The 12,408-nt window shown below is 39.0% G+C and overlaps 1 protein-coding gene across 3 annotated transcripts in view; it reads right to left on the reverse strand.

The window, feature by feature from the left end:
* Positions 1 to 9,978, reverse strand: part of mycbp2 (MYC binding protein 2) — an 85,315-nt gene extending 75,337 nt beyond the window's left edge. For all 3 annotated transcript variants that reach the window (XM_084724667.1, XM_084724668.1, XM_084724666.1), the window contains exons 1-2: positions 9,277 to 9,978; positions 5,900 to 5,975 (exon numbers count right to left, since the gene is read on the reverse strand). In XM_084724667.1, the coding sequence (XP_084580793.1) occupies positions 5,900 to 5,975; positions 9,277 to 9,548 (348 nt within the window). In that variant the 5' untranslated portion in view covers positions 9,549 to 9,978. The remainder of the gene's footprint in view (positions 1 to 5,899; positions 5,976 to 9,276) is intronic.
* Positions 9,979 to 12,408: the final 2,430 nt, after the last annotated feature.

Raw genomic sequence — 12,408 nt, forward strand, 5'->3', positions numbered from 1 at the left:
GCTAAATGCTCCAGTGTGTTCACCAACTAGTTTTGAACCAACACAATACATTTACAAAACAACTAAATGATGAGCTGCAACTTGCTATAAAGCTCCAAGTGGTGCTGCAAATTTGGGTGACAATCCTCTGTAAGTTCAACACTACAAATGACCTCTTTCACATTGTCATTTGATACATGTGTATTGCAAAATGTTTGTAATAGTCAATTTTAGTGATTTTGATGGCTGTAGTTAGTGTGGTTGTTGATGTATTGCTTTATACTAAGAGTTTGTAATATTAAGTCCTCACTGCACTCAGTGATATACTACATGAGGCAGACAAGCCAAGCAGGAAAAACCATCACAAAAACAAAAAAATCATTACAGTAAAGCTTAAACATTTACATCCAAATAATCATTGTGATTAGACAAATCACCTTCCATAGAGAAACTTGATCAGCTAACTAACAGATAAGCTTTCCCACCCAGCAAGGCTTTTTTAACTACAGTCCTGAGGCAACCTCTAGAGAATCCTATTGATCGATTGTGTCTCTCATGCAGTGTTGCGCTTTTGGCATCACAATCACAGAGGGTGATGTCATCTATTTGGGGAGAGAGGTCATTCATTCTCAGCTCAAACCAGTGGGGAGGATATTAGCTGCCCTCTTGACTACCAGGACTGTCTACTGCTCTCCTGCCTCTCTGCTAGAGTAGCATTTGTGACAAATTGACTGTACAGCATTCACAAAGGAGCACGAAAGAGCACTTGAAACAATTTAAAACCTAGAGATGCCACAATAACCCAAACCTTTAAAGCAAGGAATAGAAAATGGGTGTGAGATAACAGGAAAACAAAAGGGGGGAGTAGAGACCAAAACACTGCAAGCTGAAGCGCTGGTACATGGTCCTCACACTGCAAGTGAAAACTGACAGGCTTCACTAGAGCTGACAGTTCCCAATTTAAAACTGAATAAATCATTACAAACTTGTCATTACAAGTGACAAACTCAAGCTCTGTCATGATGCACATAACCAAAGACAGACACAAATATTGGCCACCTATAAGCCCAACGACCTGCTGATGTTTTGTGGTTTCTTTCACTTCATGATAGCACCAACCCATAAGGCACACATTGTGCTCACCTGACAGTTTCTTTTGTGTTTTCTTTCAGCACTTCACTGCTGATTTAATGGACACCTAAAAGCTTTGGTGAAAGCTGCTATAACAGAGCCCCTGACCGCACTTAGACAGCTACACATTTCAGATTGCTGGCTTTATGGAAACATAAGAAAAAAGAACACAAATTTTGTCTTCCGCAGCACAGGCTCAAGTAGACTGATTATTAGTTTGCAGTGGCTGACTATATCAGATGAGTAAGTATGCAATGGGAGACTTTTCAAATCTTTAACATTCATCCAATAATCCCTCATGATGTTTATTAGTCCCCATGTCCCAGGCTAGGTGCTTAGAGGGCATAGGGGAGTACCTTTAAAACTCTTCAAAACATCTTACTGGGGAAAAAAAAAATCCATGCACTAATTTTTTTTAACTTATTTGCCAGGACTGTGTTTTCTATCCAGGTAAATACCATTGTTTTAAACAAATAGGCTTTACTTGGGCGAGCCACCTCGGTAAATTAACGGCCGCCCAAGTAGATTTGGCACCCTATTTAGCATTTTTATTTTTTTATCCATCGAGAGAATGACGCCATCCACGATTGAGAAACTTGGTCTAGTAGACGATCTATCCCCCTGCCTCACCTAATCACTCTGCTGTTGAGGTCTGTGTGACAGTCACACTCTGCTCTGCACAGTGACACACACACAGGGAGAGTGTCTCTTGTTTAATGTATATGTCTACTTACACAGTTGTTTTGTAAAAGCTTGTAACTGCACCTGGCTGGTGTCGACCATTCAGTGCCACATTGGTTTTGATCATTTTAGGCTCCATCATTAACAATGAGCCTCCTCCTCAAAGCTCAGCTGCTGCTGTAAAAACGGGATTGCGAGTGAAAAATTGCACAAGGGGAAAAGTAAGGTGAGCAGATTGAACTAGCTTGTGACTAAACACTAAAATAAAGCAGAAATGTAAAATAAAAATGGTGAAATAAGACATAACCTACTAGAAATGTGGTAATTATAAAATGTTATATTTATTATATTATTTATAAAATCCCAGCACACCACAGAACACCAACACCCCCACCCCCACAGGTAAACTGGCATTTCATGGGAAACACATACTGACTACCATCTTTGCTTGGATTAGGAAACAGAAACAAGTTAAAAGTCTTTTGTAATCATGCAGCATATTTTCCATCCAGACAATTAAAACAGTCCTTTAGGATTCTAGAAATATATTCAGAACAGCTTTTCAGTTTGTTAAACAGCCTACTGGGTTTTCCAAGCATAGCTGCATATTTATATTTCTGAGAAAGTGATGCTTAACTCTGTGATGCGAGTGCAGCAGTAATGCTAATACAAGAATGGCCCTTTTCCATACACAGAGCTGGCCTGGTTTGACTCAGCCCGTCAGCCAAACACCACAGGGGTTTGCATTTCCGTCACAACAAGGCTACCCACTTGACGGTGTCTTTTAAATGAAGACGAGCTTGAGGAAGCTCGACTCGAGCAGCTGTAAAGCGGTGGTTAAATCATTCATGTATATCTCTGGGATAAACACACTGTTTCCTTAAATTCTTCACAATAAAAGTCCCCTGTTTTTTCGTTATTCTGGAAATGTCTGGAAATGTTTTCATTTGGGGTCGGGGGTTACATCAGCATAGGGGTGGGCGATTTGGCAAAAATATCATATCACTATTTTTTTATTAGAAAATCACGATTTCGATTTTATCACGATCTTACATGTATTTATATTATGTATTATGCTATGTATTTAGATTTAAATTTACTTTTTTACTTTACTTTCTACTTTTTTTTCAAGCACAAAGGTTAAAGTAAAGGTAGTAATGTCTGCAAAAACCACAAACAGAAGATGTTACTAACTCTTTTAACTGAAACAGTCACCAGAATGTTTTGTTAACATGTTAAAATCACAACATTTTTCTTCTGGAGCAGGACAGACGCTCCCAGACCCCCAACAGGGAACTGGTTTACCAACATGCCACCTTTTTCTCCTCTTATGAGTTTGCAGGTCTGTATTTAGTAATCAAAAAATACCAACAAGAATACCGTTAAAGTACAACAACAGCAATAAAAATGTTGATTTTTCAAAAAAGGAAACAATAACATGCAAGGTTTTTAAATTGTAATTAAGTAAAAACACTAATACCACAATGTAAAAATACCTAAGTAAAGAATCTGAGTATTTTTTTCATCACAGCAGGTCAGTGATCAGTGTTTCAGTGACTCTCTGTGGTGTGATTTTTTAATCAGTCCGAGAGGACGACGGCATCCGCAATTGATTAGTGATCAGTCTGCCCTCCTCTCCTCCTTCACCTGTTCACTCTGCTGTGAGAAGGTCTGAAAGTTTCTCACAGAAAAACACAGACTCTCCTGTTTTATGTATAGACAATTGTTTAATTTTATAAGAGCACCTGGTTGATGTCGAGGTCATTAACCATCACGTTAGTTTCGACTGTTGTAATAAACTCCATCATTCTCCTCCACACGCAACTTCTCTGCAGTTGGTCTGTGCGTTTCCTGATCAGATAAACCAGCGCCGGAAAGACTAGAAAAGTTGCACCAGTTAAAATAGAAGCGTCCCGTCAAAATTTAAAATCTATTAATAGTTTTAGTTAATAGTCCGTATAGGACGGCGTGTGGGTCCGCCTGTTAGGGACCCCTGAAAGATCCATACGATCTCCTCATTTTGGCAGATCGTCTACACGTTCTAATCCTTCACGATCTAATATCGTCATATCGCACACCCCTACATCAGCAGTAACTTAATGACTCCTGTAAAGTTGAAAGCGAATATGAAATGGTAAAATAATGCAGATACCTGAAAGTACAAACAGCAACACAGGAGAGAAACTACATTTCAACCACAGAGATTCAGTTAGAAGCTACAAAAGTACTGAGAGCAGAGCATAAAGAGACTTTTAGAAACGCCTTTCTCTCTGCTCTCCTGCACAAACATGAGCTCAGTATCACAACACACGCTTGATTGATGGGGAAAACAGAGGGTTGTCACAGGTTGGCCACGGTTGGTGGGACGTGACCGCAGCCCGCTTGGAAGCGGGTCAGGCTCGCTTTGGCCCCACTCCAGAGTAGGCCTTTCTCTGGCGTGGTTTGGCACAGCTCAGCACAGTAAAAGTGGTCATGGAAATGCAAATCAATACAGCACGGATTGACTCGGTGCAGTCAAAAGAGCAAGTGGAAAAACCCCACAAAGGCACAAACTGGGGCAACTAACTGTTATACTTAATAATAGCAAATAATTTAGATTACTTTTAATAGTTACTCTGTGTTTGTAATTTTCTGTAAACATTGCATTGCTATTATAATTATAGTTTTTAGAAAAGTTACACTAAACATCTGCTCGTACACAAGCCTCAACATCACAATCTCCATTATAATGATATTGATGATTTATGATAATGATAATGATGGTTTATCTCTGGTCCATTGTTCCCACTCCATTTTCACGTTTATAAGCACACAGGCAGACAAAAGGACAGACTCTTTCAAACCACACTCCTGTCCGACTGTGCCGGTGTAAGAGGCTTGAAAGAGCGAGAGTGAGTAGAACACATACAAATACAGCATGGCTAACTGCCCACGTTATTTTGCCTGCCAGTCAGCCAGGATTGCCTACCGCTCCATTCTCTGTCTCTGTAGTGTATCTTCTGCTGTTCAAGGACATCAACTCAGTAACCAAGTCAATCTGAAAAAACAGAACTGACGACCCCAATGTATGTTGCGTTTCCTGTCTTTTTTGAGGTGAAAGATGACATATGGTAGAGCCTCTGTCTTCCTCTGCCATTTTCACATGAATCTCTTTTGCCTTTGGCTTCCAAGTTGCTTGGGAAAAAAATCAGTGTAATAAAGTTAAATCCAAGCACCATCTAACAATATTACAGACCAACCATAGAGCAGAATGCTCTCTGACTCACAGAGAAAAACAGCAAGGAAATGAGTCAATATAATCTGAGTGCATTAGATTTATTGTCATAACTTGATGATCAACTAGTTAGCCTGTCGTCTGTCTACAGCAGGAGCAAAAACAGAACAACACATCCACTGATACAGACTGGGTTCCCTCTGTGGATGAAGGAGATGGAGGCAGGCAACTGTTGCCGTGGAGATGTGGAACACATTAGGTCGCTCGGCAACAGGCCATCATCATGCACAAGCCAGAGCCACTCCCATGTGTCTCACATTGTGCCTATTCACCTCTCCATCTTCATGGAGATGGGGTTTCTGGCACCCAACCAGGCCAGCCAATAAGAATAATGCCTCTGTCAACGACCTTCCGGATTGCAATGCAGAGAATCTACCTTCATTTTTAATCTTTTCCTCAATCTGTTAAATGTATTCAGCAGAGAGAACCAACTGTAAGAACTTATCAGACAATATTTGCATGCCTAAGGCTTTAACAGTTACAAATTAAAACTGCCAGTCATATTGTACCTTAATAATACAAAGAGAAAATGCAAAGCACTACATGTTGATGAAATGCTTTAAATAGTACTGAGAGTGCCCTCCTAATAAACACTGCATTGTGATTTAACACTGCAATGGTTCACATTGGGTGGTTTTTATGTATTGTGTATTTATAGAGAGACATAAAAAATTTCGATACTTTTAAAATAGCTTGGTTTTAAAACAACCATTCTACAATGTAGCCTTGGTGCTTCAACCACTCTGACCCTCTCTATTAACAATATCTAAATACAGCAATAGTATTACATAGAAGGACAAGTTTAATGTTGTGTAACAATTACTGGTCTCTTACCTTTGTTCTTGATTTGACTTTTGACTTGACCTTCTGTCGCCTTTTCAGTTTCTTCTTACTCAAAGCCTTCTTGCCCCTGAAAGAATACAACGAACACTCAGTGTTGCAATATATAGGCCTTCTGTGTCCTTAAGCAATGGTTACACTCAAACACATAGTAATACATTTAATACATTCTGTTTTATCGTATCAGAAGGTTTATTATAAATAAGCTGATGTGAGGAGAATGGGAGGTAAAGCTCCTTGTCATCAACACCTTCTTCTTCAAGCACATCATGATGTTGGAAAAATTAAATAATGTATTCTTGCATTTGTTTAGAATAGCTATTTAAATCTTGAATCCATTCCGGATGTCTTTCGTAGTAAACTCAATTTCACTTTTTCATGCTTGAAATCTACATCTTATGCAGCTGGCAAAATACATGTGCTTTGAAGTGCAGCATACCCAACTTAACTGTGAGAGGTGTAGCAGTTGTCACCAGATTCAGTGTTACTCGCCTTGATAAAGACTCAAAAACAAGCAGAAGTTTGGTTTTGCAGATATCCCAGATATAACTTTTGAACTCTCCCTGAAATCTGTGCTTTGCAAGGGCTTTTTTTATGATCAATTTCACTTGCAAATCAGGCTGCCAATGATGAGTGCTAGGGACCACAAATAGAATTACTACTAAAACAGGAAGGCAGTGCATGAATTAATGATTATTACTCACTACTAAATGCAGAAACGCAGCGCATTGTAAATCTGCAGATTGGCTGTTTTAGAAGTGTAAGAATTCTTTACACTTCTTTCAGTTCAGGTATAGGTTTAAAGTGACCTATTTTATTAATCAATAATGTAACGGAATATTGATTTCTCATAGCCTGTCATCATACAAAAGTAGCTTTAAAATTTGTCTTGAGGTTGAATCCAATAGGTTGAAGCACTAACTCTTTTTTTTCTTGCGTTGTAAGTTATGATTTACAACTCACAAACATCTGAGTTTTTATTTATGTTTTTAGTATGATAATACACAATAAAAAGTCCACAATAAGATTATTGCAAAATTAGAAAACAAATAAAAATTACAACTTAAAAAAAGTCTGCTTTCCTCCTTTAATAAAAGAAAAAAAAGTAGCCAGCCATGACCTAAGAACCTGAGGAAAATTGGCATGAATCATCTTTGTCATGAATGTTAAGCATGTACAATTGCAAAACCAAAAAAACATGAAGCAGTCAGTGGCAGTTTTTATCAAATAAAGTAAAAATCAACAGTGCAGCAGCATGGTAAATATCATCACAGTCTGCTACAGTATTGAGACATTTTGTTATTGCAATATCAACATTGTCCGTAATACATACTACATACATACTATTACTACTATTTTTTCCCACACTTGTGTACATAACAGTCCTGTCTCCTTTTACCTTTGTTTAGCTAAATGTAAATGATTATTTATTCAATGATTAACTGTCCTTAAGAATTTAACCAATTTAAAATATAAAAATGTAATAATGTATTTTTTCTGTACCATTTCTCTGGAGCTCACATATTTTCTCACTGTTTGTTTAGGTCTGTCTTGTTAATCTAGAAATGACAGTAACTGTGCCCCATTCACTATTGTTTTGTTGGGTGGTGCCATTTCTTGAATAAGGAAAGGTGGATGAGAGCAGCCATTTAGAGCAAGAGCCTTTTTGTTTTATTATCATCATTATTATTAATTTTTGCTTCATGAATTAATGTTTCACGACACTTTTGTGCCTCTAACATTGTGTAAATAAAACTTACATTGAGGAGAAAAAAAAGACATGTTTGTTTAATTAATTATTAGTGATTTATCAATTAATTGATTGTTCAACAATTGGTTGAGGAAAATGCACAGAAAATTGCAACCCTGTTAAGCTTTGTTGTCCTTGTTCTTAGCTGTTATGTATGTTCTACTCCTTTGTAAGTACACTGAAAGCACCATAAAACAAAAGTACCTTGTATGGGTAGACATAAGTGATTCTAAAAACAATGACGCCCTGAGAGTAATGTTAGATACTTCAACAGTATTTTGGCCCATGCTTAAAGCAGGCACTGTAAATGTGGGACTGACAATAATAATTCAAATTGAGTGGGTGGATGCTGCTGCAACCATCCAGCTACTCAGTCTACTACAACCTGACTGACTGACTAGAATGACGTAACTGTATTACCCGCTGATGCCAGAAAAGCAAAATGAGTTCATCCACCTCCCAACAACACTTCCTCCTTACCCATGCATGTCTATTTTTAAGCAACTGTGTGTGTATATGAGCATTACGCTGTATTTATCATGCGATTAAATTAATATCTGGTGTTTATCAGCTCCAGGTTCCTTAAAAAATAAATCGCTAGTTTACGCTGAGATAACCTGGGGAAGGGCTGATGCCCCTCAACAGTCGTGTCTAGAGGGGAACCCCAGACCCACGAAAGATCTCGCGAGGGTGATCATTTTAACACAAATCATGATTTTTCTGTTTCCTTAATAAAATGTTTTCTGTTCCCTAAACCTACGCAGTTTTAAACCACGGCGTTAGCACATGGTAAAACATAATTAGTTTGTCCAAGCTGCACAATAAAGTAAGAATAGGTACACATCACGCGAGAGTTTCGCATATCACAGGTTCCATTCTATACAGGGCACTACTCAACGTCAGTTAACGTTAGCTAGCTATCGAAACAGTGACGCCGTTGGGCCTAAATACATACAGCTCACTGCCTAAAATTATATTAAATGACTAGTTTCGATGACGTAGAATGTGGCGGCATCTCTAGCAGCAACCGTTTAAAAATGTTTTACGAAAAATAAAAGTATTACATGAGCAGTACGTTTGTTTACGTCTGAGTTTGCTGCGGTAATAGCTAACGTTATTGCTCAAAACAAATTGAGAAATTGCTGTTTTGACAGTTAGCCAGTTAGCTTGTTTTGAATATAGCTAGTTAAATCCATAGTGCACTTTTTCGAGTCGTTACGGGAAAAGTTGCCATTTTGTTCCAGTGACAACGAAAACACAATGTCCAGAGCACCCAGAGTGCAAACCGCTCGCACAGGAGTGAACTAACGTAACGTTAGCTTAACTGGCTCAGATAAGCTAGGGAAGTCAAAGCCAAAATGCTACCTAGCTAGCTGATTCATGCAAGAGAGTGTACACAAATTATCGAGTTTAGTAAATTGTTTGCAGTTTAAACAATGACTTATGTGACAATAGTCCGACAAGCTCATAATAATGATTGACTTAGGTGTATGTGATGTTGACTGGCATACCGCTAGGCAAGGGTTAATGTTAGCTTACGGTCGTTAGCTCAGTTAGCCCCACAAATGACAGACCAGCATCTGCTATAAGGTTATCTATACATTTCACGTTAGCCACTCACCTTCCTTGATTTATCCCTTGCTCTTTATCATTGATAGCGGTGGTATAAATCCGCCTGTATCTTTCGGCCAGAGCTCGCCCTGAGAGTAAAAGCTGGTACCGAGTCCGACAATCTGACTGGGCTCCGGGTGTCGGACAAGAACCCATTCCCGAACCAATGGTGGAGAGATCGGCTCCTGCTCCAGAGATGACCCTGACACCCAGCCCCATCGACGGCGATGAGGAGGGCAGAATCCCTCCACCGGCGGCCGCTGCCGCAGCAGCACACATCATCGTTTTGGAGAACAATGCATATATCACACAAAAGATATCACAGCTAGATAATATCTAGCCATCAAATCCAATCCACATGTCATTAAATCCGCCACATGTCACATTGTTTGTCCAATCCAAGTTGCACAAATACCACAATTAGCATCCACGGTCCCCGGTTATTAGAAGCGCAAATTGTAGCCAATCTGGTGGTGCAGCTACAACGTATGGTCTTCCCGATCCGGCCACAGCGTCAACACGGTGTTTGTCTCCACAAAATATGGCTTCTCACGCCATTACACATATTCTTGTGGAAAAAGCAGAAATGTCGCCATTAATTTCCAAGAATAGCCCTGTCGTGTTTCGGTTTTATTCGTTCCTTGAATATTTCTTGACCCCAGAGAGGCAGCACCCTCAGTTGGGCTGCCATCTTAGCTCCATCATCCCTCCCCTCCCTGGCTGAGTCTTGCGTCGCTAGCATGCCGGGATATTTTCATACGACTAAAGCCAGCCGGGCGATGCTGTAATTGATTTATTTAAACAAATACCTTCCCGTATACAATTATTCTGATGTACAGTTCATCTTTAGAGAACAAAAGTCGACAATCGTTTAAGTGAACGATAGCCTGATAAAAGATGGAAGCATATAGACTATTTTGCACACTGTGCACAGTTGGAATCTGGACATTTAATTTGTAGAGGTCCATCCAGGCAGGCAGGCAGGGCCCCTCCCAGTTTGATCTAAAATTGGCACACTGAGACACTTAAAAGCAATCCAATTCTTTGTTGTAAAAAGAAAAAGCGCCTTATGTTGAGACCATTCATATTTTCTTATTGCATGGTTTTGTAAAATATTCCATTCTGAGTCAATTACAGCATTCTGAGGTCTGTTATTTCTATATAGCAGACCATTGCTATGCATAACAGACTGCTGTTATGATGAACAGACCGTTGCTATGGACACAGTTCTGATCATAGACAGTGGAAGAACAATAAATCACAGATAAATCACTAAAATCATTTTAAAATTCTTATTTTGTATCAAAGTATTATTGTTTTGTTTTGTTTTTTGACACAACCATTTAACGAGCAGGATAACATACAACGAATTGTCAAATTAAGCCATAGTCATTTAAATATTAAAATAATTTATACTGCTGTTCCACCATTAACAGCCAGAACAATGAAATGTTGTCATTTTATCTCAAAGTGCTTTTTTTTAAACAACCCATTAGTTGGCACAAGAATTGCAGTTATCATTTCATTAAATCTAGTGACACAGTGGTCTTCTTCATTGAGTAGGCCCTAGCCAAGACCTACATAGCTCTATCTGTCTACTGTAAATGATCTATAGCCTACTAAGTAGGTAGGCTATAGACAGGAGGGGTGTGAGAAAATATCAGTGCATTAGTGTATATGTGTAAAACACTGTATCATGATATTGTGATACATGCAAAGATTTGTGGCAGCATTTCCTTTGTGCTGTGTTTAAACCCTCAACTACAAGATAAGGGTGTTGTAGTATTCTAATTGCACAAAAAGTAAATTTAAACTCATATTTTATGCTTATGGTGGTGTGTTCTTTATACTATGACAGTGTTCCAAAAAGTCCAATTAAAAAAACAAAACAGAATGTATCACCTTGCTTACTGTATCACAATATTGAATTGTAACCACTGTACCATGATATGTATCATATTGCCAGATTCCTGCCAATACACAGCTGTAATAGACAGTAGGTGATGTGAGGGGGATAACATCCCCATTGTTAGCAGAATAACCAAAATGCATCCCCCCTTGTTAACCTGCCACCCCAGGTAACATCCCACATAGCAGTGGTTCCCACCCTCTTCAAGTCATGACCCCCACAACAGTCAGGTTTGTGTTCGTTACCCCATGTCCTTGTCTCCCCAAGCCTGTTCAAGGGGTTATTGTATAATGCATGAAAGCGACCAAACTCGCACAGGAGGAGAATTGCTGTGATTCTCACAAACTCATTCAATAACATCTATTTTAAGGCAAACTATGTCAATGGTACAGGTGATGTAGGCTGATGTAATAGCCATTCATCATATGGTTTGTTAGGTTTGTTATTTCATGTCAAATCTTTTGATAGTGTTTGTCTCTGTTCATATTGTATAAAAATGTTAAAATTCTTTTCAATTCAGAACGAGTGACCAACAACAGAAGTGCCCTATATAGGACACTTTTGACCATTCCATTATTAAAAATTTGGCCATTATTAGGACCTTTTATCATCTGGCCCACAACAGCGTGATGAATTTCTCATGTGGCCCCCTGTGAAAAATAATAGCCCACCGCTGCTCTGTGGAGTAGAATCACCTTCATGATCAAAGAGACAAGTAGCAACCAAGTGAGAGGATTCCTATAATATTCCTATTATATTTGTTCAGGTGTGTTTGTGCTGAAAATCCACCCCCTGACCAAGAACTTCTCTGTGGCAAAACATTTTAGGGGAGACATGTAGTTTTTTACCATAGGGTTTAGAGTTAAATCTGGTCAGGGTTTTTGGCCATTAAAGGGAAAGTTTGCCACTTTTCATGTGGAGTTCTAGTCGGTGTTGATGGTAAATGTAGTCAACTGAAGCAATTACATTCCTCACTGATGGTATATTGACCAAGAAAACAGTTAACAGAGCATGCATGCATCAGTGCCTATATGTATCAGGACGCACTTCCACGCTTATCGCCACCCCAGATGAAAACTATTACTTTGTTGGCTAACATACAATGACAGAAAGACTCATTTTGCACACTCCCTGGCTTCCAATTGGAGGAAACTAGAAATCCAAGCTGAAATAATCTGTAGTTCTTCCTTACATCCAGTGACATCACTGGATGCAGGAAGAACAACAGACTTT

The sequence above is a fragment of the Lutjanus erythropterus genome, chromosome 8 (assembly GCF_056507025.1).
Source record: "Lutjanus erythropterus isolate fLutEry1 chromosome 8, fLutEry1.hap2, whole genome shotgun sequence".
Lineage (NCBI taxonomy): Eukaryota > Metazoa > Chordata > Actinopteri > Lutjaniformes > Lutjanidae > Lutjanus > Lutjanus erythropterus.